The 25,912-nt window shown below is 33.4% G+C and overlaps 2 protein-coding genes across 3 annotated transcripts in view; both read left to right on the top strand.

The window, feature by feature from the left end:
- Smp_140520.1 (putative ank repeat-containing) overlaps nt 1-17,106 on the top strand; it is a gene marked incomplete at its 5' end in the record, with an annotated part of 47,196 nt that extends 30,090 nt beyond the window's left edge. Inside the window, 5 exons of one of the 2 annotated variants that reach the window (XM_018793726.1) lie at nt 2,215-2,433; nt 4,901-5,101; nt 6,983-7,358; nt 12,267-12,599; nt 16,076-17,106. In XM_018793726.1, the coding sequence (XP_018648209.1) occupies nt 2,215-2,433; nt 4,901-5,101; nt 6,983-7,358; nt 12,267-12,599; nt 16,076-16,656 (1,710 nt within the window). In that variant the 3' untranslated portion in view covers nt 16,657-17,106. Of the gene's footprint in view, nt 1-2,214; nt 2,434-4,900; nt 5,102-6,982; nt 7,459-12,266; nt 12,600-16,075 lie in introns of those variants that run through there. The other variant, XM_018793727.1, reaches the window with a different exon arrangement.
- A 4,933-nt stretch (nt 17,107-22,039) lies between these two features.
- Nucleotides 22,040-25,560, top strand: Smp_140510 (putative transmembrane protein 56). Its single transcript, XM_018793725.1, has 4 exons — nt 22,040-22,301; nt 22,336-22,418; nt 22,453-22,535; nt 24,940-25,560. The coding sequence occupies exons 1-4, from the start codon at nt 22,084-22,086 to the stop codon at nt 25,426-25,428; spliced, it is 873 nt and encodes a 290-aa protein (XP_018648208.1). The 5' UTR covers nt 22,040-22,083; the 3' UTR covers nt 25,429-25,560.
- The last annotated feature ends 352 nt before the right edge of the window (nt 25,561-25,912 follow it).

Below are 25,912 nucleotides of genomic sequence, written 5' to 3'. Positions count from 1 at the left end.
TGGTGACTACAAAGTTCCACAATTAGCATTCCAATAGGTTCTCAATGAAATCATAAAATGCGCAAAAATCAACTATAAAGTAATACTTTATTATCAAATAAATATTCCAACAGTGTCAAGTTTATTAGTAAAACATTTCTGAAAGAACAACTAATTAAGATTGTATTTCCTTTATAAACGCAATGTAGGTTACAATACGCAATTTTCTCTGTGAGAATTTTGACAAAATGACTGACCAAATAAATTTTAGTTTCATTCCCGAAATTTTCTACACTTATTTTTTAACTTTATTACTTTTCTTAGCTTATGTATATAGATTATGAATGATAAACTGCTAAGGAGACCCAGGTTATCTACTTTGTTTTATTCAGTAAGAGGAGTTGTGGAAATTGTAGCATTTTTGACAGTTGAATCCAAGAGTCGATCTAGGCTGGACCTCCAATCAGGGGTTGTGCAAGACCATGCATCGATTGAAATTCGACCTTAGCATCGTCGGATGCCGGCTCAGTGGTCTAAAGGTTAAGCGTTCTCGTGCGAGACCTATGGACCTGGGTTCGATTTTTGAGTGGGGGATTGTCGATGAGCACTACTGAGGAGTTTAATGCTATGACGGAACGGCAGTCCGGCATCTCCAGGATAGCTTAGATCGACTAATGAATTCAATTGTTTTGTTTTTATTAAATGTCAGTTCTTCCCTGAATGAATGACCACCACAACGTTTTTCTAATTTGTGTTTCCTCCCTGATATTTACTGTTATTTAGTTAGTTATCCTGATTATAGTTTGTGGATTTTACTGTCTCCAAAACTCACCTTTTGATGCTTTATGTACAGAGTCGTCCTACTTTGGAATTGTGTTCTTGAATTTGGGAGTCTCTTAAACTTCTGGTATCTTCCTGTCTCCCACTACGATAGATATTATTGTTGGATTTTTGTACATTGGTCGTTTGGCCTGTCGAGTCTGGATCAGGTCCTATTCCAATCGTTTGTACTGTAGATAAATACTGTAGATGACCTGTGTCGAATGACCGAGGATGTACTCGAGTTATACGATAATAGTATGGATAACCAGCAAACGTTGAAGTCACATATCGCGGTTAAGACCTAATGCTGATTACTCTTACGTCGTACCGAGGTCCTATGGCTGATTTGATGGACGTACAACACAAACGATGTTGTTACAGAAATATGTTAGTAAAAGTAGGTACAAGGAATAGAATGTGACCACTACTACTTGGGCTAGTTCATGACCTGCAATTAACTTATGCGCGTTGGTTGTTCTTGACCTTGATGAGAATCAGTGAACTATTCGACATTCGGTGACCCGACTTCCAGATGATTTGGCTAGGGCTCAGTGACATTTCTTCGACCCTACAATGCTTTAAGATTACTGTAGGAGATTTCAAAACTTAAAGTAAATCTTTTACAAGAGTATACACTAGTGCTAAAGACTTTACATATGTTACTTTAAAGTTAGTCGGATGAGTAAAGTGATCCCGACTACTCTAAAAATGTCATCCATATCCAATAATATAAATGAAAACACTTTTTGGGCGCTTTACGAATTGAGTCTCCGTTTTGTTCTTTTATTTCAAATCAATAATCAAAAATGTCCATCACTCCAATATTATATCATGATTTTATTTTTATCATCAATACACTTGTAACCAAATGTATAGAAAAATATTTTCTATTGACTGAAATTAGTAATAACTGTAACCTGAAAGTTTACTAATACACTCGAAATTCGTGGTATTTTGACATATGTTTGAAAGTGAGTGACTAAATGACTTAGGCTACCAAAAATCGAATTTACCATTTTCAGTATAGACATGGACCGTCAACCCTATTACATAGGTTATAAGTTTATCTGTAAACAGAAAGCTAACTGATTGCTATTGTAAATTAAAAATGTCTCTATGGTTATGTATCAGAAAATTGATCATTACAGGAATTTTTAATGACACTGAATACATAAAAGTACGGTATATGATTGAGTGAGAATTAATCTACCTATTCATAACTCGTCCCGCAAAGTAATGCGAAATATAGTATTATATATTATTATTATTATTATTATATATGTCATTACGAATACATATCGTTCCGGTTAATTTCTATATGCCTAATAATTATGTATTTTGACATTTCGAAACACGTTAAAAATTTATTATGTTTTTAAATAATTACTATTTCGTTTTATTTCTTTTTTGAAGGATGCCTACGGTCGAACTGCCCTTTACATGTTAGCTTTAGAAGGCCAACTTGATATGGCTGATTTACTTTTACACTGTCCAGCTCCCGGTGCATCATCACGTCCAGGCTCAAGTCGATTAATTGGGGCCAATCCCGTTTTATCAGATGATGAAGGACGTTTCCCACTTCATGTAGTTACATGGCTTGGAAATGTTAATTTCGTTCGTATATTGTTACAGGTAATGAAAAAAATCGTAAATTTAGCTTAAATTGAGTTTTGCGTTGTTAAATACTTCATGCAATCAAGCAAACGTGTGAGCCATTGTTTAAAATGAAGTGCGCTTTGCCGTGTGAACTTTTTCAATACGACTAACAATTAAAAGCGTCTCGAAAAATGGGTGAACAGCCTAGATTTAATTATGTGAATCATTAGTTTTTCATAACTTTGGTATTCAAGTATGCACCTAGTTTCAGGATGACCACTATTTTTCCGACTCGTTTAGGTCGTATTTTTACCTGTACAGTAAGGCTAGGTTCGAAATTCAAGTTGATGGTTTTACGTAGGCTGTCTCTAAAATTTTTAGCATTGAGTATTACACGACGGTGCCGCTTCATTCAGTTGTGTTTACACAATGACCGATGAATTATTGCCAGTTCATCTCATTGGGAAGAGAAACTAGTTAGTATCTAGTTATCAAGTTGTATCAACTCTGTAAGTATATATATATATATATATATATATATATATATATAACTTGCTTCTACTTGTGAAAAAAGTTTTCTTAGCATCCTTATTTAATAAACAATGATCAAGTTCAAAGGAATTCCTATATTTAACATGATTGTAACAAGAGTTTTATAATCTACCTGGATTTCGGGTTATCAAATGATCCATTAGGCGTAACTGTTAGCTAAATTTATAGTCTTTCATAATCGGAAGTTTGACTAGGTTATTGATTTTCTCTCATCTATATGATAAAGGTTTATGTGACAAAGGGCAAACAAACAGATGCAAGATTGATAGTTCCTAAAGTTTGTTAATAAGTTCACATATTTCAATATAGTTTGTTTTTATTTCTTCCATTATCTGTAATTTAATTTGTAAATAAAAGTCGACATTCGTCAAACTGTGAAACTAACCCACCATTGTTTGGACGGCCTTCAAGGAGCACGATGGAGCCTTCAAGTGTTTTAAAGGAGCGGAAGATTTTCCACCTAATCGGAATCTGATGGAGAATATCAACATGGTGTGCTATGGTTGAACGGTAGCATAACTTACCTCCTTGCGAATTGGCTCAATTACAATGATGTTATAACCAACATTAATAGCTATAAATACACGTATTTTTGTACATTTTCGATTCCTACCCAACAATCACATCTCCTGCTTTCTTCTGCCTTCTGATTTGCAACTGCGGTGTTCTATACGTCCGAGTGCCGTTAGTTGCGTATCGTACTCTGCGTTGCTCATGTAGAGGACGTAACAACTATCAAATAAGCCTAAAAGCCAGACCGCTAACCGTTTCCTCACTTCTTATATTATTTATTCGACAGATATCATTGACATTTCATAGTTTCACCATGAAGATACATTATTCTAAACAACTCGAACTCAAACGTACTATGTATATGTGTGACATTGTTTTATAATAATAAAATTTATTATATAGAAAAGAATATTTAATTGAAAAATTTGATTGAACTATGGTTGCTTTTCATTTACTTCTTTTTTAGTCTGTAAAATAAATAATTTTTGAACACCAGATCATTCTTCATTAAAGTACTATCAGTATGGTTACATGACCTTGAATGTTTACGAGTAAAAATGATGGTCACAGTCCTATGATTTGACTATGGATTGATAGACTTGAATGTCACATGTTATGTAATATGCAAGTAATCAATCTCTACTGGCCGACTAAAATATTTCCATCTTATGTAAAATATCATTTACAATTGTCAGAATAGATTTTGTGTTAATTTTGTTAGTTGTAATCTCCACTTTCTCTTTCTTTTTATAAAATAAATTGTAAGTGTATTATATAATTAGAAATGTAGATTATTTTACGAGGCAATGTGTTTGAATTATGTAACAAAATACTTATAACAAATTGAAAAACGAATTTTCGACTTTGATGCCTTAGAGAAGTAATAGACTGATTTGTTTCACGATATATGAAGCATTTCATAGACTATAATTAAGTAAGAAAACGTATATTTCTTAAAGTATGCGACTTATATACAAAAAGACTGAATATACAGAATGCACAGAAGCAATAAATAAAATGAACAACTAAGTCTTAAGTCATTGGGATCTGCTACCAAGATGCTTTAAAGAAATTTACATGGTTTTATGATTTATAAACTTAGTGTTGTTCATGTAATATCGCTTCATTATGAAACAGAATAGATATTTTTTTATTTTTTTTGAAGATATTTTAAATACTAATTGTCTAGTAATTAGACTATAGAACATTTTCATTGATGATATATATAGGGGACTAGAGGATATATATATATATATCCTGGGTCCCACTCCTAGTCCCATTTAATCCATACTATACTGTTTAAAACTTTCAGATATGCTAACTCTTTTGAGTATCTACAACATATCTGTAATATATTTATTTTCAGTTTGAAAATCAGTCCAGTTACATATTTTTATCTATCTAACGGTCTATTTATTATCACTATGCGCTTTTCCAGGCTGGAACACCAGTAGATATTCGTGACCGGGAAGGTAGAACACCTTTACAACTTGCAGCATGGCAAGGTCACGCTGAAATATGTCATATATTACTGAATGAAGGAAATGCTCGAGTGGATGTAGTTTGTAGTCAAGGCGCAACAGCTTTATGCATCGCTGCACAAGAAGGTCATTTGGATGTTTGTAAAGTTTTACTCAATGTAGGTGTTTTGTGATCTATATTGCAATAAAAATAATATTTAAATCTGACCAAAAATTATTTATTTCGGGTGATAATTTTTTAATATGAATAATAGTTTTATATTAAGGTACATTTGTTGATCAATGAGGCAAATAACCTAACTATCATTTAAAAAATACTGCAAAATTAATGTGAAACGCTTTAAAAAAAATAAAAATGAAGATTTGTCGTAAAGTTTATATTTTCAGTGTACATAATTATTGCACTATGGAACACTCAGCCTAAGAGCATCTTTTTCTCAATAATATGAAGGTAATAGTCTGTTTCCAAACTGAATCAAACAGCATATATTATTGACTAGCTTCAGTCATAACTCTTTATTTAATCAGCACTTTGGAAGTAGTTTATCAGATGTTATATCTACAGCTTTAGATTCTTGCTATGCAGCGTACTATTGGACTACTTGAACGATCGAACCCGCAATGTCGCAAGAGAGAAAACAGAAGTCTAGTAGGTAGGAATGTATTTCCCAACACAGTATCAAATATAGTACAAAAATCTCATGTATTTATGGTTTTTCGACCGAAAGTAAATCATCATTTCGGACAGCCAATAGGCTCATAGGCAGTCCTTATTCATCCAGCAGGGAAGCTACACAGTGACATTCTAGAATGTTCTTCTAGCGATGGTTGGATGGAACATCTTCGGCTCTTTCTGGGCTTCTTGAGGCTTCCTTGAGTTTGCTAACGAGCCATCCTTACACAGACATTCTACATTCATCAGCATTATTATCTTTTATAATTCATTCGGAAGACTCCTTATGGTATCTAGATCAACTCCTTCATAAACTGAGGAGAAGCTTGTTGCTAGTTAGACACTGAGTTGTTATCTAGCGCTTCTACTTCTCAACTTCAGTGGATTTCCAGTATGGCATAACATTCATGAGATATCATCAATGGATTACTTTCTTCACTCTGATATTATTGACTTTACAATTAATGACTACTCACTGGAGTATAGTCTGTTTAATCCGCTATTTTAAACTAATTAAAGCCATGACCAACTTTTTTTCACTGATTAAACGAGAATAAAAAACAACGAAGTAGACGTTAGGGGTCGAAACACAAATTTATAAGAACTTTAATTAGATTCACTAATGTAATCCTAAGTAAATAAACTAGTTCAAAACAGTTATACTTAGATAGGAAGGCGAATGATTAAATTTTCATTAAAAAGAATGAAGACGGTTCAACTTCTGTTTATAATATACATCTTCGCAAGTTCCACTGTAGAAACAGTCTGTGGTTATAGAAAGCTGCTAAGATGTCACTAACAAAAGTTCAATTAGAAGACCTATCAAAATGTTAGTCAACATGAATTGAATATTAACACCAATGATATATTACCAATATAAATGTTTCCTAATCAAAAATTCACATTCAATTATTCTAATTTTACCACCCTCGTCACAGACATTTCAGTTTATTTCTAATTCACTTACACATCACTGTACCATGATTAGTTATATTATACATATGTTCCGTTACAAGAGTTAAGGGTTTTAAATTACCGAAGTCAGATATGATCTCTAAACAACAAACCGTTATACTGAACTGTAAATTAGACCTATTTTAATTCTTTTTAACTCATTAGAAGATTGTGTAAATTTATAAATATTGAAAAGCCACTGTAATTACTTTTACCATAAAAATAAACGTTTATGGCCGTCAACACTAACTGCTGTATGCTTACCTTCAAGAATTTCGCTAATTTTCCTACTGACTACTAATACTGTTTCAGTATTTGAATTGTATTTTCAAGAAAATAAATGATACGTAAAATTACACGTTTTAATTCACAACTTAATGTATACATATCCAATTGTTTTTGTTTCTATCAGGCTAATGCTAATCCATCACAAACTGATTCACATGGACGTACACCATATCGTGTTGCACTGAAAGCAGGACATTTAGAAATATGTAAACTTTTAGAGTTATGTCACTCTAATTTCAATATGGTCAGTAGTCATTGGACAAATAATAGTAATCATGAACTATATCAACACAAACAAATAATCAAAGACTTAAAGAACAGACGTGATTCGGATAAAGTTGCACAGCTTTCAACAATTCTACAACAGAAGTACTCAATAGAAAGTGAACAAATTCCATCAGATAGTCTTGAAAAAATGGATAGTAATGAGATTCATAGATTAAGAAATCAAACGTTAAATCAAAGCGTTTCATCCCATCAACCTATGAATTTATCGAAATGTTAGTTAACTATTTTGGTTGAGTATATGTATTTGATTGTTAGTGTTTGATTATAAATTCCACAATAAAAATTTTAAATATATTATTACCTGTAAGGGCTTATAATTCAGCTATGGATTTATCAGTCTTGTTGGAAAATGGAATCCACCAAGTGATTTCTTGGTGTTAGGTCTCGTTTTGGCTAGCAGGCAGAACTTCACTACAGAATGCTCATGTTTTATTCTTCGGTTATTATATTTATTTATTCATTCAATGAGTCCACATCCTAACATAGGCTGATCAAATTCAAATTCAAATAACAGCAGCTGAGAAGCACAAACAATTAAAAAATAATCTTAAATATTCCATCTATTGAAAAGTCTGATGATTGTCGCGAATTATTTTTCAACATACGAGTGTCTGGAGCCATAAGTATTGGGTTGAATCTTAATGTGAACATCAAAACTGGGATTTAGATAAATCCAGTTGACGAGTTACAAAGAGGACCTAACGTGGACAATCAGAATAAAACATCTGTTATGATAGAAAATTTAGAGATTCCTGCATTAATTACTGACTTATGGATCAATGCTCTTGACACTATTTTAAAATATATCATGATCTACTGTCAAATGGATTTCAGTTATCCTACCCCATTGCTGTAATTGGTAGTTTTAAAAAATAAAGAGCTTCAATAGAAAAACCACTACTTGTATTGACCAGATTAAAACGATTGACTCATAAAATCTAAGACACTTTTTAACAGAAGGCCATGTCATCAGTCTTTACTGATGTCATTATCGACATGTGTATATACATTCTGATCTATCTTCTACTTGACCGTTTTGACACCGATTTCGTAACACTTTTCTAGTCCCATAAAGTTCTTCACTCCTGAATCTCGAACAAAACAGAAGGGGATAAGTATGGAAGAAGCTCTATGTACGTAAGACAAGTATAGATTTAGGATTATGTGTAACTGAGGTTCTAGAAGCCTCTAATATCCATGTTAAAACTAGTAACAGTTCAGTAATTTTTCAGTGAGAATAATTAAAGCTTAATTAGTTGTTTACTGGACTTTTATTGGAATTTGCTAGAAAGACACTGATTAGTTAAAATAATTTAAAAGTTTTCTTGCCTTTTAAAATCGATTTTGTTAAATTATTAAAGGCTTATAACACCACTACAAGATACTATTACTATCGTTGCAACTAAACTAACCTATGATTATATAAAATGAATTATGTAAATGATTTTAAACTATTAAAAATTCTTATTGTGTAAGTTAAAACAAGATACATAAACTGTTAATATCGTTCTCAACCAGATTTTCATCATTCCAGAACGTTTATTAGTCTATGATGACAATAAACTGAAGTACATAACGAATCATAATAAATACGGAATAAAATTTACATTACTGTAATAAGTATGCCAATTGACCATGAACAAATACTTCAACATGAAAATTAAATCAAAACATACAAATATGAACCACATAACAACTAACTAATAAAGATTACGTAATAAGAAATATGCAAGTCAATCATTTGAAATATAAACAATGATAGAAAAATAAATAAAAGTCAGTGAAATATGTCAATGTAGTAATGTGATGATATCTTCAATTGTTACATTTATATATATATATATATCCATATAAATATAGCATTATTTTACTCAAAGTAAACCCTAATGAAAAATCTTGTTGAAAATAAGATTCTTTGTTGACGTTTTGAAACTTAAAATTAAACTTCGAAACATGTGTTCAGTAAGAAAAAGAATCATGAAGTTATGTATTGATGAATATCTAAATAAACGTGATTTTCTAAGTAAATATGCTTGGATTTTATATTTTCACCAAATGAAAAAAAGGAAAGAATAAATATGAATGATGTTATCAGCAGTTAAACATTATAACAACATAACAAACACCATGTGATTGTCTTTTAAAATAAATTTTAGAGAAAAAATACATTCAAACTAGTGAATATGATCCTTTTTAAAAAAAAGAAAATTGATACATTTGTGTGACAGTATTATATGGTACTATTGTAATATTTAATAGTATTTAGTCGTTTATTTATTGTATATACAAGTCAACTGTAGTTTATGTACTGAATGAGTTGGTTCTTGAATATGTTTAAATCTTTATATAAGTATGAACTGTAAAATATGATATGTAAAGATGGATGGTTGCTAGCAGTGGAATCCAGGACGCACGTTTTGTCTTATTTGGGATTCATCATCTGGATGTACCTGAATCCCAGATTAAGTGTTCACTCCGGGACTACAACCCAGTACTGTCCTCTTCAAACGCCATCATGTTCTCCAATTAGCTAATGAGTTCCGATAGCTACTTGCTTGTGCGATGGGGTGAAGTTTAAATTCATTTTTTATTCTTTGTTTGAATCTTTCCATTGGTGTTTATGTCAATAAGAGACTGATCAATTGAAGTCCTAAACATCAACGGGAAGATTCAAACAAACAATACAAAATGGATGTAAAATATGATGTTACATATAGATTTAGATAGGAAAATTTAGGACCTATGGTCAATCTTCATGCTGTTTAGTTTCAAAGTTAACGGGGTGTAACTGCTCAAATATAGTTAATAAAGTTCAATTTCCTAACCCTGAACATTATGATGGATGTAGTGATGCATTTAAACTACTGAAGAAATGTTTGACTTCGAAGTTTTTGACTTTTACTCAAAATTTTGTCATTATAAGTTTGCGGTTTATTTTACTTACTCAAGATGATGATGTTGTCTAGCTTGGATCACTTACCATGACTGATCTTGATTTCTAATCGGCGAGACTACAATTTCTGGACGACCTTTGAACAAATCTTAAGTGACCTTGAGAAATGTTAGCCAATCAGTAAACAGTCAGCATAGAGTAAAAATATATTATATAAAACCAAATAATAAAAGTGGATACACTTCTTTAATATGGTCCAAAAACTTGTCAATGTTAGGAAAAGGTTCAAAGGTTCCAAAATCGTAATGCATAAGGTAGAGAAACTCATCCATATCGCTCCATAATAGTTGGTCTATGGAGCCATGATAAAGTCATAAAAACCCTCTCAGCCTCGACCACATAGCTTCATTATTGTTTGTGTGTACTCCTGTTGTGTAAGTTTATTATTTTTATTATATATATATATATATATCCCTACAATACTCATACTACTGCACAGCCGAAGCTTCAGTAACATCTGCGATTATTGCAACCAATGTTACTGGTGCTTTTATTATACAGTTGGCGACAATTATTATAATATGCCTTGGTCCCAATGTGGATCGAGCGATAAAGGTTCTTATTCTAGCAAACGTCTTCCTTCAACATATATTACATCGAAGGACAACATCACGGTAGTCTGTACAAGGTCTACAAGTCATTTAATACTCGTAATTACAAATACAGCGACTTCTTAGTAGTTTTATTTGTTGTAGCCGCTTAATTGTCAAGTCTTCTTTAAAATTCTCTGTGAACTGACCGTACATGAGCATCAGGTACCGAAATCGGCGCCGTGACCTTGAAATCCTTGAAACGCTTCCGATTGGCTCGTCCATAAATAATAGTCTCGCCTTCTAATCTTTAATGGAATCATATTTTAGTTGATGAAATCATTTTTTTAAATCTACACCTGAACGTTATTTTGTCTAAAATCCGTTAGTTTTGTTCTGCCAGTCAGTATGGTTTTCTAATTATTAAAATTGTGTAATAAATGGTCTTTAATTTACTACTTCTAAGCGAAATCTTTGTTCATATACCAATCATAAATCACCACCTCCGTAATTTCACAATATCTGCTTATTTATTTTACAAATAATCAGCCTTTTAAATTTCATTTAAGTTTTTATTCACTTTATCATACTCTCTATGTTTACCAAGTCTTTTAGCGAAAAATTCAGCGAATTTAGTAATATATTGGCTTAATAGATTTCATGTGTCAAGGTGAAACGAAACTCATAATTATGAGCTGTTTGTTTGTTAGCCCCAGCAGTTTGTAATGCTATATTTTTAAATGGTAATTCAATTATCTTTGTTTTGGTAACAATAAAGATCTGTAATGAGATCACTGTCAAACATATATATGGTACAATAGTTGTGAAGAGAGCTTATTATACGTTAGTGCACTCATTAAAAATAACAGTTCATCAGCCATACCGTCATGGTGGATTAAAAATAAATTCAAACCTCAATATTTCTTCATTGTTGAAATATATTTCAACTATTTATATCATTAAGACTTATTGACATATTAGATTAAACCACAAATCACCTGATTAACTGTTTGTTTATTTTTATTTGCATGAAAATATCTTTTAAAAAAACATTTAAAAAATAGTTTTTTCGAGTAAAATACCTCATAGTTTTACTAAAAAACGTTCCTTTCCAGTGTGTAAAATACTGATTATCGGTAAATAAGGATATTTGAAATATATTATGGTTAAATCTATGTAGATACACAAAAAAGGAAGTAAAGCAGATTCTTAAAATCCGATCAAACTTATATGAATATTTTAAAGAAATCAACCGTTATACGTGGTTTTTAAGCATATAAACCATTTATAGTTACTGATCTTCTTAGACTCTCTGAATATGACTATTTGAAATGCCGGTGATTTACTAAAACTCCGTTATTCATTGTTACTAAACAAAATCAAACTTCAGGCATTATTTACTGATTTTGTTTATATCATTCTGTAAGTTAATGTCTATATTAGTAAGATAATCTTTCGCATTTTTGATTATATAATATTAAAACAAAACAGGGAATGAGTATGAAAGCAAGTGGTCTAAATTATTCCTAGTTAAAAGATACTTTCTCATTTAAAAATCAACATGTTAATATATGCATCTATAAACTCACGTTATTATCATCCCCCATTTATTTGATTTCTCTTTAAAAATAAAACAGTGTATTACGAGGATGATGATCCATATGCAAGACCACCTGAATTATTTACGGTCCGATTTGTTCCATCGAAAACAAATGTAGGTAGTGGAGGACAATTTCAAACCTCCAGCTTACGTGATAACCTTCATATGTCCGAAGTGAAAGGAAACTGTAGCCAGGATGTCAATCTAAAATCCGGTTATTCAGTAGATCAAAGTCATCATCAGGTTGAAAAAAAATGGAATAACCAAAACTATTATTATCCACAACCTTCTAGTACACAAATTAATCATATCCCAGCATCCTGCAGTTCGAATTCTGGATATCCTTTACAGATGGTATATCTCAGTGAAAGTAATCACCTTCAGGGTAGAGTAGATCAATCCCAAATACCAGGCTAGTTGTATTTTTATGAATCCAACCTTTATATATTCAACCTTTTATATATTTAGACTATTTTTTCTGACTGAAAGCCAATCCATAACACTATTTTACATGATAAAATAATTAAACTGATCAGATGTTCTTCCATAGATTTTGACATGTTTACTAAGATAACTTTAAAGCTATAAATTGATTGTGAAAAGAACCATAGTTTTATATTATTAAAGAAAACTTGAGCCTAATTACTGTTGAATATTTTCATACGCGCGGTTACTAGAAACTTTTGGGCTTTCGATAAGAAATTCTGAATCTTGATTTTGTATGGATTCGCATTCATGAATTAATTGTGTCTAAAATTTTCAGGGACTTACTTGTCTCCTAAATATTGTAACCTGAGTCACACAGTGATACATCCAAAGACCTCATGACTGAGCCGTTCTCTCAGTTTTCATTTGGTGGGAGATGTAATTGTAGTCAATATACTGCCCTTTATGAATTATCCTTTACAATATTGACGTAAATATTGGTTTCTTCACTTTTCATAACAGATTTATGCTATCTTTTTTTAAATTGGACATTCAAACTGTTTTAATTAATTTCGACAAAAGAGAAATAGTATAGAGTTTGCATTTCATCAGTACCTTGAATAAATAGATGTTATTCAAATTAATTTTACTCGTAATCTGATCAATAATTAAACTGCCGTTATGCTAAAAATGTATTTAAGAAAACTATTTGTACGTAATTTTATCAATAAATATATGATTTTGATTGAGATCATGAACTGATTGATATAAGACCACCATTGAAAAACTGGAAGCACTGGAAGACCGTTTCGTTCCATTGTGGAACTCCTCATAAGTGCGCATCCACAATCTCGCTCCAGGGATTCGAGCCGAGGGCCTTCAGTCTTGCTCGCTAACGCTTAGCCTCCGGATTGGTTGGTTTTAGACATTAACACCGTTAGATACCGGCTCAGTGGTCTCTAGAGGTCAAGCGTTTGCGCTCAAGTCTGAAGGCCCTGGGTTTGGATCCTGTGAGCGAAACCATGAATGCACGCTTCTGAGGAGTTCCACAATGGGACGAAACGGCCTTTCACTGCTTCCAGTTTTTCGATGGTGGTCTAATATTAATCGGTTCATGATCTCAACCAAAATCATAATAATCTTCACAACCCCATACTGATAATAAATTTATGATTAAATAATTCATCGTTGTATTATCAAGTTAAGATACAAACTTCAGTCACAAATAAATCTTGAATTTAATGTTTTTTTTTGTAATTATTTGTTGATTTTACGTCGAATAGTGTAAACTATCATCTTAAATGCACTAAGCACATTTTCACTACAGAATAATCATCAAAACTAACTACGCGAAACAATAAAGAAAAATAATTTAGTAATGTTCGTAAATAAGTAAAGAGTCTAACAACGTTTTGGAGGGATATATATATATATATATAATTCAGATTACATTCATTTTACCCTACAAAGAATCTACTGATTCACGAAGTCAATGGGTCAGAAGGTCTCCTACAACATTCGAGAAAAATATGATAGAAAAAAGGGATTTGTAAACATGTAATGAAGTAGCTTCAGAAACATCATTTTCATGATACATGTGAATTGTTAAAATAACCCATTGTCATTGAATAAAATTAAAGAGAATTCAACGAAGAAAACTTTTGTTTCGACGAAATCATTTACTTAAGCTGTACATTCATATTTATAGCTATATGGATTGCATCATACACTAATTCGAGACTTATTATCACATGAGGTTACGCAATAATCAAGGGGTAAGGATGTAAGGATGAAAATAATTCACGGGTCAGAGTTATGGAAGATAATTGTCCAATCGACAGATTTGAAGAAAAACGACAAACACAAATGTTAAAATAATAATCATGAAAAATCGTTTAAGGATAATAAAAACTGACTACAGATTAAAATATTAAAATTAATTTTAAAAAGTCAAATAATAATAATAATAATAATCAAAACCAGAACACTCTACAGAAGGTAATGAGGACCAAAGAAGGATAAGAGGTTGTATGTATCGTTTTTGCAAGCAAAGTTCTGGCTTGAGTTGGTAGGTTGTCAATGCCTCAGCAGTGTATAAGATTTTGATTCGACCTCCCTTCGATGCAACTCCTATGACTGTGTAGATTATTTTAAAAGAAGACTCTTTAGGAGCAATGTGTCCTCAGTTGATTAAGTGCTCCTGAAATAGTCTTAAAATAATATTATTTTCATAGAAATCAATTTTTACCAGTAATTTTTCTAACGAAAATATACAATTCAATATAATTTATTACATTTTCTCATTTTTTGGTCTCTCATTTCTGAAATTCTATCTTGACTAAAACTGAGATAATGAATTCTGACTTTCTTCTGTTGTTTACAAATGCATTGAGACTGTTTTCTATATTAATACAAATCAAATATGATGAATAATGTACTTTTTATTTATTTTTTTCTGTTTGTTAATGAATAAATATACACTCTAGAGGAGCTGTAGAGTAGTAAAAAAATTATTTTTTTTAAATCATTAATTTTATTTCTTTCAATAGAGTAATATTATTGAAGTAAATAATATCATGAATGCACTTTTGCTGAATGAATTTCGGAAACTAAGGAACTGTGAGGACGTATTCCGTTGAAATATAAAACTTCTATGATATTGTACCTACTAAAATCTTCATGGGATGAAATTCGAAAGTTCAAACTTGAAAATAGTATAAATTTCCGAAGTAAAGAGGAATAGCTTTTCAGTTATACACAGTTTTATATAATTGTTCGGCGGCCGTGGCAAATTGGTTGGTGAGGTTATGAATATTTATCAACTGAGGTTGCATGGATTTACTTTACGTAGATCAAACCATTACTTAACTCGATGAGTGATATTACCTAGAATAGAAATATACCAAACGGAAGCAAAGGGTAGCCAAACTAAGTCGTGGCATCAGTCTATCAATTGTTTGGCTGATGTTCTTAACCATATTAATAATTGAAAACTACCTTATTGGGATCCGCGCGATAACTACAATCAGTGATTAAAGACGTTGGTTGATTTGGCTTATAATTAAACCCAATTAATTATATAGATCCACTCTTCTTCTGGCTCTAGATCTCGATTTTCAATAGTCTTCCAGATCTGTCCTCTCTTTCTATCTTTTTAAATCATTCTTTCATGCTTAGTCTATCTAATCATCATTGCTAAAACAAAATATTCCAACCCCTTAATAAATGTTAGTTTTACCTCGTTGTGCTAATATTTTATGATAACTTGAGCCAATGTACATTTATGCCAGACTGTATATTGATTATACTTCATCTTCATCAAACTATCTAGCTTAGAAACGATAACATACATGAACTGATATTTATAATCTGAAAAAGTAATACAACTTAAATGAATCATATATTTCTATTTTTCTGCAGCTGTTAATTTTGTTCAGTATAATCCAATGATGTTTCAAGCTTTAGCTTATTGTCAGAAAGATTACCATCCTATAAAAAATCAATCCACTTCACATCCATCAATCATTGTTCCAACGAATAGAAAGCCCAATCTATCAATTGTAAAATCCGAAGTACCTGTTACACAAGTGCCTAAATATGCTTTACAGAAAACTACCCAAGTAGATGATAAACAATTCAATTGTAACAGAAATAATAAATATTTGCTGAATAGTCAAAAAAATATTCAATTTTTATCGAATGAATACAAACAAGTACAGAATACAGATAAAGAAGCCTTTGTAAAGCATAAAAAGTTGTTGCCAAGTAAGTTAGAATGTTTTGGTGGTCCAAGCTCATCGAGAGGACGACAAATAAATCAACGTAATAATAATATTACTAATAGTTCCGACAATAGTGATGAGTTGTATACAGAAGATTGTAAAGGTATGTTTTTTAAATCAGCTGGAGTATTCGGTCTTGGTAGTAAAAAACATAAAAAATCAACAAAACTGTCTTCGGGAAAACATGAATCTCCAGTACTTGGTTCAAGTGCAATATAGAATGGATATTATTATGTTGATATTAACAAACCAATTCTTATTATGAAAAATATATTTCGATCACGCAAAACGTTGGGTCAGGAATACTAACGTTGTTTGATCGTCTATCGTCTGTTTATTTTTTCAGTTAATTCATCAAATTCGTCTTTTAAATCCATTTTCTGAAATGAATTTCTTTTCATTTGGAAAAAAGATTTACGATATAATCAGGAAACCTTTTTGAATACATCAAGAAATAAACCCTTTGTAAGAATGTATAATCTAATTAGAAAGAGTTCTATTTTGCAATGAGTTCGCCATTAAAATCAGCATTTATTTGTTGATTATTCATTTGATTTCCTTTTCTTGACTTTTGTTTATAATGTTCAAATGAAGATGTAAAAATGGTTATCCGGAGCACTCAAAATTATCTTGTACAAAGTGACAAAATTAAATAATTGGTTGCATTTTTTGAGTACTTTTTCTACTAAACACTGATGGCGGGAGGGTCAACTGTATTTGGTATGAGATTTTTATCATCAATATATCTTTATAGCATGGGGATTTGTGGAGATTTTAGTATTTTCACTGTTAAAATCACGAGTTGATGTAGGCTAGATCATCGTCAGAAGTCTGGAAGAACTGGACGACCATTTCGTCGTAGTATGATAGTACTCATCTACGATCCCGAACGCGAGACCCTAACCCAGAAACTTTGGTCTCGCAAGTAAAAGCTTAGCCTATAGATCACTGAGCCGGCTTTGGGAGGTGGTAATGTCTAACTCCAATCAACCCATGATCTTGCGCAACCCTTCATCTATTACCTGAGATGAATATCTGCTTCATACGGCACGGATCAGACTCTACTGGTCACAGCTTCTCACCAGGACGCCAGGAGTTACATACTGAGGCTATTTACTGGTGAACACAAGAGTGGTGATTGACTTCAAGCTCCTACAGTTATACAGAAAATTTATTGGTAGTAACTGTACATGTTCTTTCAATAAACAGGTCGTTGATATTAGCATTCTCTGTTGAATTGATTGGCCTTCTTTTGATGAGTGTCCTTTTCAAGCACTATACAGTGTTAAACATTATTCGTACTTGTAATCAGATATTATATAAGACAGATTTTAGGTATTTTGTTTAGATGTGAACCGAATGACAATTATGATCTATATGTCCAACATAAAATAAATTGAATAAGGTTGTTTAGAAAGTATAGTAATCGTGGCCAGTTATGTGATGGTATCCTTCTGTTGGAACGTAGTGGTTATTGTTGCACGACAAGTCATCAGTATTTTACTCGTCGGCATTGGGCACTGCATAAAATTTGAGGTATTTGGTTGAAACCATTACCAACCTCTACAGTGTAGTTCCTAGCAGTATTGTTGTCAAAGCTTTTAGAACTTTAGACTCAAAAGTCTGGGCCAATCGACTTTACTGCTGGCTTAGTCGGAACTGTAAAGTGAAATCGTAAGTATGTAAGTGCACCTCATGCGAACAACTGACAGATTCAGTGTATATTGGTCATCTGGATTCAATCATTAGTGCTTAAGTCCTTACATCGTGATTGGATAGACGCGATATTGCCACTAATTCACAAGAATTCTCATCAGAGATGGTTAGTGGGTAGCAGTAAACAACAAATTGGAGTTTAAAGCGAACAGTACTGGTTCACATCCTAGAGTGGCTGTCGACTCCGAGATGCATGTGAATCCAGTTGACGAGTGCCAAGCAAGACAAAACGTACGTCTCGGATCTCACAGAGAGCCACCATCCGTCTTCTCTTGATTGATAAAATTATTAAAAATGCACGGTATGCTTTATTCCAAGCATTCATGTGTACAAAACAGAAGTAGGTTAGGTATCTTCGTTATCCAGAGTCACTGAAGGCCAGATGGTGACCCCCCAGAATACTGTTATTTCATGATTCAAAAAAGAACCAACTAAGAATCAGTTACCTTAAGAACATCCCTCTTTTAGTAGATCAGTGAAAAAGTTTGTTATTAGGACTTAAATAACTCCCAATGGCTAAGTAAACTCACCTAAATGTTAAATGTTATGCTGAGTGACTCCTTTAAAAGTAGTTTGCAGTATTGTTCGATTGTAATGTTTGTATGAACTAATGATTCCTTTGTACTTGATGACTGCTTGATTTTGGATTCCAAATACAATACGTTCGTTTGAGCTTATCTAATACTTCTTGGTTAAATTGCGTTATTTCTGAGATTCCCAGTTTGTACTATAATGCAAATACTCCTAATCATCACATGGGTGCAAGTTAAATGTTAACGTTTTAGTGCTTTTCAGTTTGAACCGTCAAGGTTTCTGTGTCGAAGCCCTCAAAACTTAAAATCTCACACACACTTTGACAGAAGTGTTTTTGAAATAAATCATTCGTCAGTAATTCATACCTCACTTCTGGAGGAGTTTCGATTTGGTTTCAAGTAGCTTCATTTAACTAGGTTTGATGAATGGGTAAACAGTATTTCTTTCTTCACCTCAATATGTTAGGAAAACTTTGGTATTTACTATGAGACTTCGGAGTCAGTGAAACGTCACTGAGCCCTAACCAAATCATCCTGCAGTTGGGTTACTGGAAGTCGAACAGTTCATCGATCCTCTTCAGATCTTATCGTAACATATCCACTTGTATAAGCAAGACAAAATTAACTGTTTTCTGCTTAATCACTATCAACTATCTTCCGTCACAAACTACCTACTAGTGTTTTATTTATTTGACTGCTACCTGCCTAATTTACGACTGTAGAGTTCCATGCACAAGCAGAGGGTACGAATGCTAGAAATTTACGGCTGGTTAGAACTATATATTCCATGCGACCTTAGGTCTCGTTTAGACTGTTCTTTCGGTAATGCTACGTATTTGGCTTCAATTAATTTTAAACTTAAACAAATTCAGTCCACAACACTGTATTGATCCAAGAATTTATTCGACAATACCCCGCATATAATCCAAATTCCAACTGCTGTCTACTTCAAATTCTCATTACTTGGAAGCGAGAGGAACCCAGGCGAGTTCCATGGTAACATTTCGTAGTTACTTTCACACAGAGTAGTCATATATTCTGTCATTGCCGTCAAGTTTTAGTCGAAATCATGTGAAATTATGACTCGTTAGTCGACGCGGAGGAAAACGTATTGTATGTACACAAGCGATCCGTGTACTAAATGGATACTTCGTCGTATTACCGTACGTAATATGATGCTTAACGCTAGATAATAAGCTCTTTGCACCAGCCATTTAAGAAGTGATGACGTCATCGGAGCCTTATAAACCTTAGTTGCATCACTGGTAACCATTTTATCGAAATTTTACCATATGCTTTGTATTTACTGTTGTCTCGCACGGTTGATGATGCCACAGGCATTTTAGTTTGACAACAATTTACCAGCAACACCTTCTATAATTGAGTCATGCCCACCCGGTGAAATCAAAAGACAGAAGTGAGGAGGTTGAAGATATATTTGATAGATTATCAATATATTGAGAAAAGACTGGTGTAAACTGGGTAGCGATAGCAGTAGAAGTTGAGCACGGCGTTCTCACTCGTGATCTGGTGCGGATGCATGACCGAGAGCCTTTGACTAGGTGAGTCCATTAAAACTAATGTGGTCAGCATCCAATGTCGAACACTTACAGAGCTATTGATTTTCGGGGTTTATTTACCGCTACACACTAAACCATGGCTAGAATCCCTTATTACACGAAATTGATCTTAATTCCGTTTTCGATTCATTTACATGCAATGCGGGTTCTGGAAATATCTTGTAGCTGTAAATAATTCCCCAAAATCAGTAGCTTTTTAAGTGCTCGACATTCGATGCTGACCACATTAGTTTTAGTGGACTTGTTTAGTTGAAGGCGTTCGGTTATGCGTCCGCACCAGATCACGTTACAACACAGCGCGGGAAACATCTCCTACGATCATTAACCAGATCAGATCAAGCGCTTCTCGATATATTGATAGCGCATCAAGTATACCTTCCAACCCCTTCACTTCTGACTTCTGATTTTAAGTGAGTGGGGTACGATTCGATTATAGGTGTTACTGGTTAATAGTTATCAAACCACAATACTGGTGGTATCTTCAATCTAAATGACTACTGGAATTATCCACAGACCTCACCATAGTCTTCGTATGTTTGTATTTACACATACAATCGTTACACTAATAATACACAGACGAACGTTCAGCACATCTGTCATTATTCATAAGATTGACGTTACTTCGCCGTAAAATTATGACACATATGAGCTACTGTGACTATTCAACTTCAAAGTCGTACTTTGTTTTATGAGGTGTAGTTTTCCCATGGTTGTTATCTAACAGATGATTTCAGTACATCATTTAGCTGTTCAATAACTCCACGATTTAAAACCTGTCCAGTTCAATTGGTAGTCTGAAAACACTATCATTCGCCCGAATCATCACTTTACGCAGTTGAGTGAATCTCCTAAAAGCTGTAAACGACATTGTAACCTGTATCCTAACACTGACATCATTTTTCACTGAGTCCACAGTGACACTCTTGGCTTCTTATGTTCTTTTCGATATTTTTCGGTTCACCTATCAAACAAAAATGTAGAACTCCCAGTTTACCATCTTTTAGAGACTTCATCACGCCACCGTCGCTCTCGATCTGTAGTCTTCCACCCTTACGGACTGTACCAGTTGTCATCGGGATTTCAAACTCTGGTTTACAAGTTGATCAATAGCTTCGCACAATGAAATCACGACTTTTCTTCACGGTTATACTTCTGAACTTACAATTAATCTGTTAAATACAGATACAACTGGAATTCGGCACTTATAAACAGAAATTATCAACGGCTTTGTCTGACTGTCTATAGAAAACCAATGACAGTACAAACAACGGCATCAAATGACGATATACTTATCGTTCTACCACTGTAGTATCATTACTATTGCAGCAAATGTAACGTTTCTCATCTGAGAAGCTCAATCACTTGTTAAAGTTATTTCAATGTAAGCTGATAGAACTTTAAAAGGTCATGTTTTCCTATTACTTCCATGACTAATCAGCTCACATTCAACCAGCGTCCTGGCAATTCATTATTAGTCGCTTATCCCTTAACAGTTTTGATGGTCCTTTGTCCTGATCTGACTGGGTTGGTATACTTCGATTATATAGGTGTTACGTGTAAAGCCGTTGTCAAACTCCGAATACCTGTGGTATTTTTGAACGGTTTAAATTCCTCGCTTCAACCCCTTTATGAGGCTCCTCCTTTCGGTATGTCTGACAGAAAGTTGAACGAAATCATATCACGCAGCCTTTCGTTCACACAAAACTGAAACCGATACTGACATTGGAACATTTAACGGTGTACAAAATTATCCGTTCACATTATAAATCGAAGGTCAAGTAAGCGTGATCAGTGATCACGACAGCTTTACAACGCCAATGTACTGGCATGGATTCCTGCCATCTGCGAGTGCCGGTTGCGGCACCATCTGCATCGCATTATCCATGACTTTTTTCAGCGTGCTAGATTATGTTTTACGAGGAGTAAATCCCCCTACGACTGTTGTTTGCAAAGGTTCACTTGCCATATGGAAGTGGCGCAATATGGTGATTTCTTGGTTGCATGCTGTTTTGATTGGAACATGGGATTTATTATGGTTTGTCAAAACTATGTGGTTTAATTTTCTTCAGCTTTTATTATTATCCTGAGTTGATGAATGATCCAGTAGACCATATCGTGCCTTTTACATATTACTTAGTGGCCGTTTCTACTGGTACTGTACGACGTTAAGATTTAACACTACCTAGGTTACTTTCTTTATGATTTTTGGGATATGTTTACCCAGAGGCAATTGTTCAAAATGTGGGAATTGACATTGCATCACATTGCAGTAAGTAATACAGTGTATTAAAAGTAATGTATTGTGTTTTCCAAGGTGCTGATTTCCACTAGATCTAGTCCAGATTTTCATTGGTCACAAGGTTGTTTCCTTGACTAAGATATAAGGGCTTTGATATTTCTCATATACGAACATATTACTCCTATATACGAGCCATTTCAAATCGCCCGACCAATAGTATTCAAATAATTGTAATTTGTTGTCTGAAACGTATTTTTACTAAAGTTCTTATAATGTAAGCAAATTTTAGGAACTTTGGACAGTAGTATGAATTTTCGGTCTGTCGAGAATTGCTTAGTTTTTCCGTGTTTAACTTCATATCTCTGTGGCTAAGGAACTATGATGCTAAATAATAAGTGCAAAATTTAGGTTCAAACTTTCATCTTGGTTGTCTAGCCGTCTATTTTCATGAACCACCACAGACTGTAATTCTGGGAAATATTAAAATCCTATATTTAGTCAACTAATCACGTTATAACACTAGTGGGATGTATCTTGGTGTAGGAATACATTTTCCTCACGTTAAACACTCTAGAAAGAAATACCTCCCCTTATTTCACGGAAAAGTCACGTGAACGCCCTGGGATAACTGTATCTTAGGCTTCGATGTTATATTCACTTAAACGGGAGTGGTGACACGATTTCAATCCGTTAATCATAGTCCTCTATTTATTTATTTGAAGACATAAACCTTGGTACAAGGGGACACCAAGTACAAATGTGCCACACAATAACAATGAGACTGTGAAAATATATAGAATGTATAGTGCACATAATAAAAAGACGGACAACAACAAACAAAAACTAGTGCAGGAGAGTGAAATTATAATAATAATCAGAGAAACAGTCCAGTTACCATAAATACAACCAGACAGAATTCTTTTGGTTAAAGAAGTTACGTTCACTTTTACGAAGAAAATTAAAGTAATTTACGGCAGGATCGCCACTGGCTTCCATTCTGAGCCATGCCTAGTGACATCTCAAGCCACTTTGTTGTACCGTCCATAGGACCCAGACCAGGGAGTTATAAAGGACCAGCAGAAGCCAGTCCTCCAAAGGAAATGTCATACCATGGTTCTGGTGACCCCGAAATGTCAGCCTCCATGTCAACATTTAGTGAATTCATCCTGTTAGCAATCAACTCTCTACCTACCAGGTTTGTTTTTACTCCTGTTATCATTTTTTCACTGAAAATTGGTATAGTTAGTTTATGATTACCAATGGTTCCCTGAATCCACGTTTCAGACTAAATCTTCCAGTTCTGAGTGTCCGAATTTCTGCAAATCAAGTGGTTCTCTTTATCAAACATGGGCGCGTGCCGTATTTTTACAAACTTGATACATTACCCGTTTGTGGCTGTTCAATGTGGTGTGATTGCATGACTTCGTCGGATATCCGAAAAAACTTACTATTTTTATGGAAGTATTTAGCCAATATTATCACATTCCAGCTGACCTGTCTACCACTGTAGGATCTCAAAAAGACTAAAATACATGCTATTGCTTACCTGTTGCTTTTCTTGCGCCTACACAACAAAATCATAAGAACCATCAATGGAAGTTATCTAACCTTAAAACAGTTGGAACTGATGTGTAGTCATTGTATCACATTCGTTGTCATACTAACTATGTAGTGAATACCACTCATCTGGTACTACCGGCAAATGACTTTTATGTTAAAACCGCATAATCTATTTTAAAATCATTTTTCTTGTAAATCACAAATAACAGCATAAAAGAGTGGCAGGTCTAAAAGGAAGAGATAATCAGAATTACTAGTTGCTGTGAGGTAATAAATCTATCGTCTTGTTGCTCTAAGACGATGGGGTGTCCAAAAAAGTATTCTACAAGCACAAGTAATTTCCATTAGCAAGTACTCAGGTATATCACCAGCTTATACTTATGGCCTTTGATGTATGCATGATGTTGTGGGTCAGCATTAACCGCGCGATCCTGTGCTGTAGAACCTACGGTGTCATCTGACTAGAAACATTCATTTCAGAACAGAAATATTACTTAGTGAAAATCAACGCTTCCTATTTTAATTTCTCGAATGAAAACTTGACATATCACTTACCCCACAAATAGAAACTACTAAAGTAATCTGAAGGCGTGCAACTTAAAGTATAACTGCAATTTGGTTCATACCTATAGGAAATAAGAGGTAGTACTACAGCTTTTAGATTGAGTTTCGATAAAACTACTAGACACTATTTTAACTATGACATTCTAATAATCCTACATTCTTGTTCACAGTACAGAATAATAATCAATAGTCTTACGGATCAAAATTGATTTCATTCAAATTTTCCAGCAAAAGCAATAGTACACACACCGTTATACATTCGCAAACAGTTATTTCAAACTCGTGAATTTATTACACATTTATTTTATAGGTTCTGAGTGCCTTTATTTATAATGTACTGTCAGTTCGGTACATAGCATACACAGTTATCGCCCTACTTGCTGAGATCAACAGCATATTTCTTCACACCCGTAAATTGATGCAAATGCACAGAGTTCCTTCAGTGAACATGTCTTATCGATTCAATTCTGTCCTGAACCTAACTACATTCGCAGGTTTTCGGGGTTTCGCACTGCTTCGTATTTCATACGGCATGTATATGAATCCCGAAAAAATGACACCTTTTTATACTGTATTGTTGGGGACAAGTATGTTCATCATGAATCTGCTGAATCCAGTTCTATTTTACATACTTCTACGCAACGATTTTCTACTTCCACCCAAAGATGAAGATCTTTATATCAAAAACGGGATGAAAGCAAATTGTCCTCCCTCAAAAAGCAAAATATCCAATGGTTACAGTTTATCATTAGAAATAAATGGCTTTCCCTGCGATGGAATTCATAAGCGAAATCTGTGAAAACTTTAAATAAGTACTGTGAAATTAATCTATCTGTTGGTGAAAATATACCTACTAATCTTTCATTTGTAATCCTTCAGCATATTACCTTACCTATATACGGCATATTTTTTTGACTTTTTCATTGACATTTACCTGTATCAATATTTTAATGATGTTTAGTGTTGGGATACTGATTACTGTTTAACAAACTCTCGTTGGCTTTTACGAAATTATAGGCGTGTATATCTGGATTCGTAAGAACAGATTTACCGACTGAAGTTTCATTCCCAGTGAACCATTTCACACTGTCCTGTGTAAATGCTTATTTCTTTCTCTTTGCTACATAACTTTCACTTTCATTTCTGATTATATAAATACAAGTTTCTGTATACTTCACTCCCGCACTTTATATTCTTTGTCACATTATTTGTTTTCAAATACTTGTTTATCATTATGATGATATGTTTAAAATTGAAATATTTTTTTCTTATGAATATATTTT

The sequence above is a fragment of the Schistosoma mansoni genome, chromosome 1 (genome assembly GCF_000237925.1).
Source record: "Schistosoma mansoni strain Puerto Rico chromosome 1, complete genome".
NCBI lineage: Eukaryota > Metazoa > Platyhelminthes > Trematoda > Strigeidida > Schistosomatidae > Schistosoma > Schistosoma mansoni.
Note: the sequence above shows the minus strand (reverse complement) of the source record. Positions and strands in the feature narration are given on the sequence as shown.

What these genes read in the sequence shown, in the direction of transcription:
- Smp_140510 (XM_018793725.1), top strand. Translation starts at nt 22,084, where the DNA reads ATGTACTGGCATGGATTCCTGCCATCTGCGAGTGCCGGTTGCGGCACC. An exon ending in CTTAGTGGCCGTTTCTACTG is followed by an intron (nt 22,419 to 22,452) that starts GTACTGTACGAC and finishes AACACTACCTAG; the next exon opens with GTTACTTTCTTTATGATTTT. An exon ending in TGACATTGCATCACATTGCA is followed by an intron (nt 22,536 to 24,939) that starts GTAAGTAATACA and finishes TTTATTTTATAG; the next exon opens with GTTCTGAGTGCCTTTATTTA.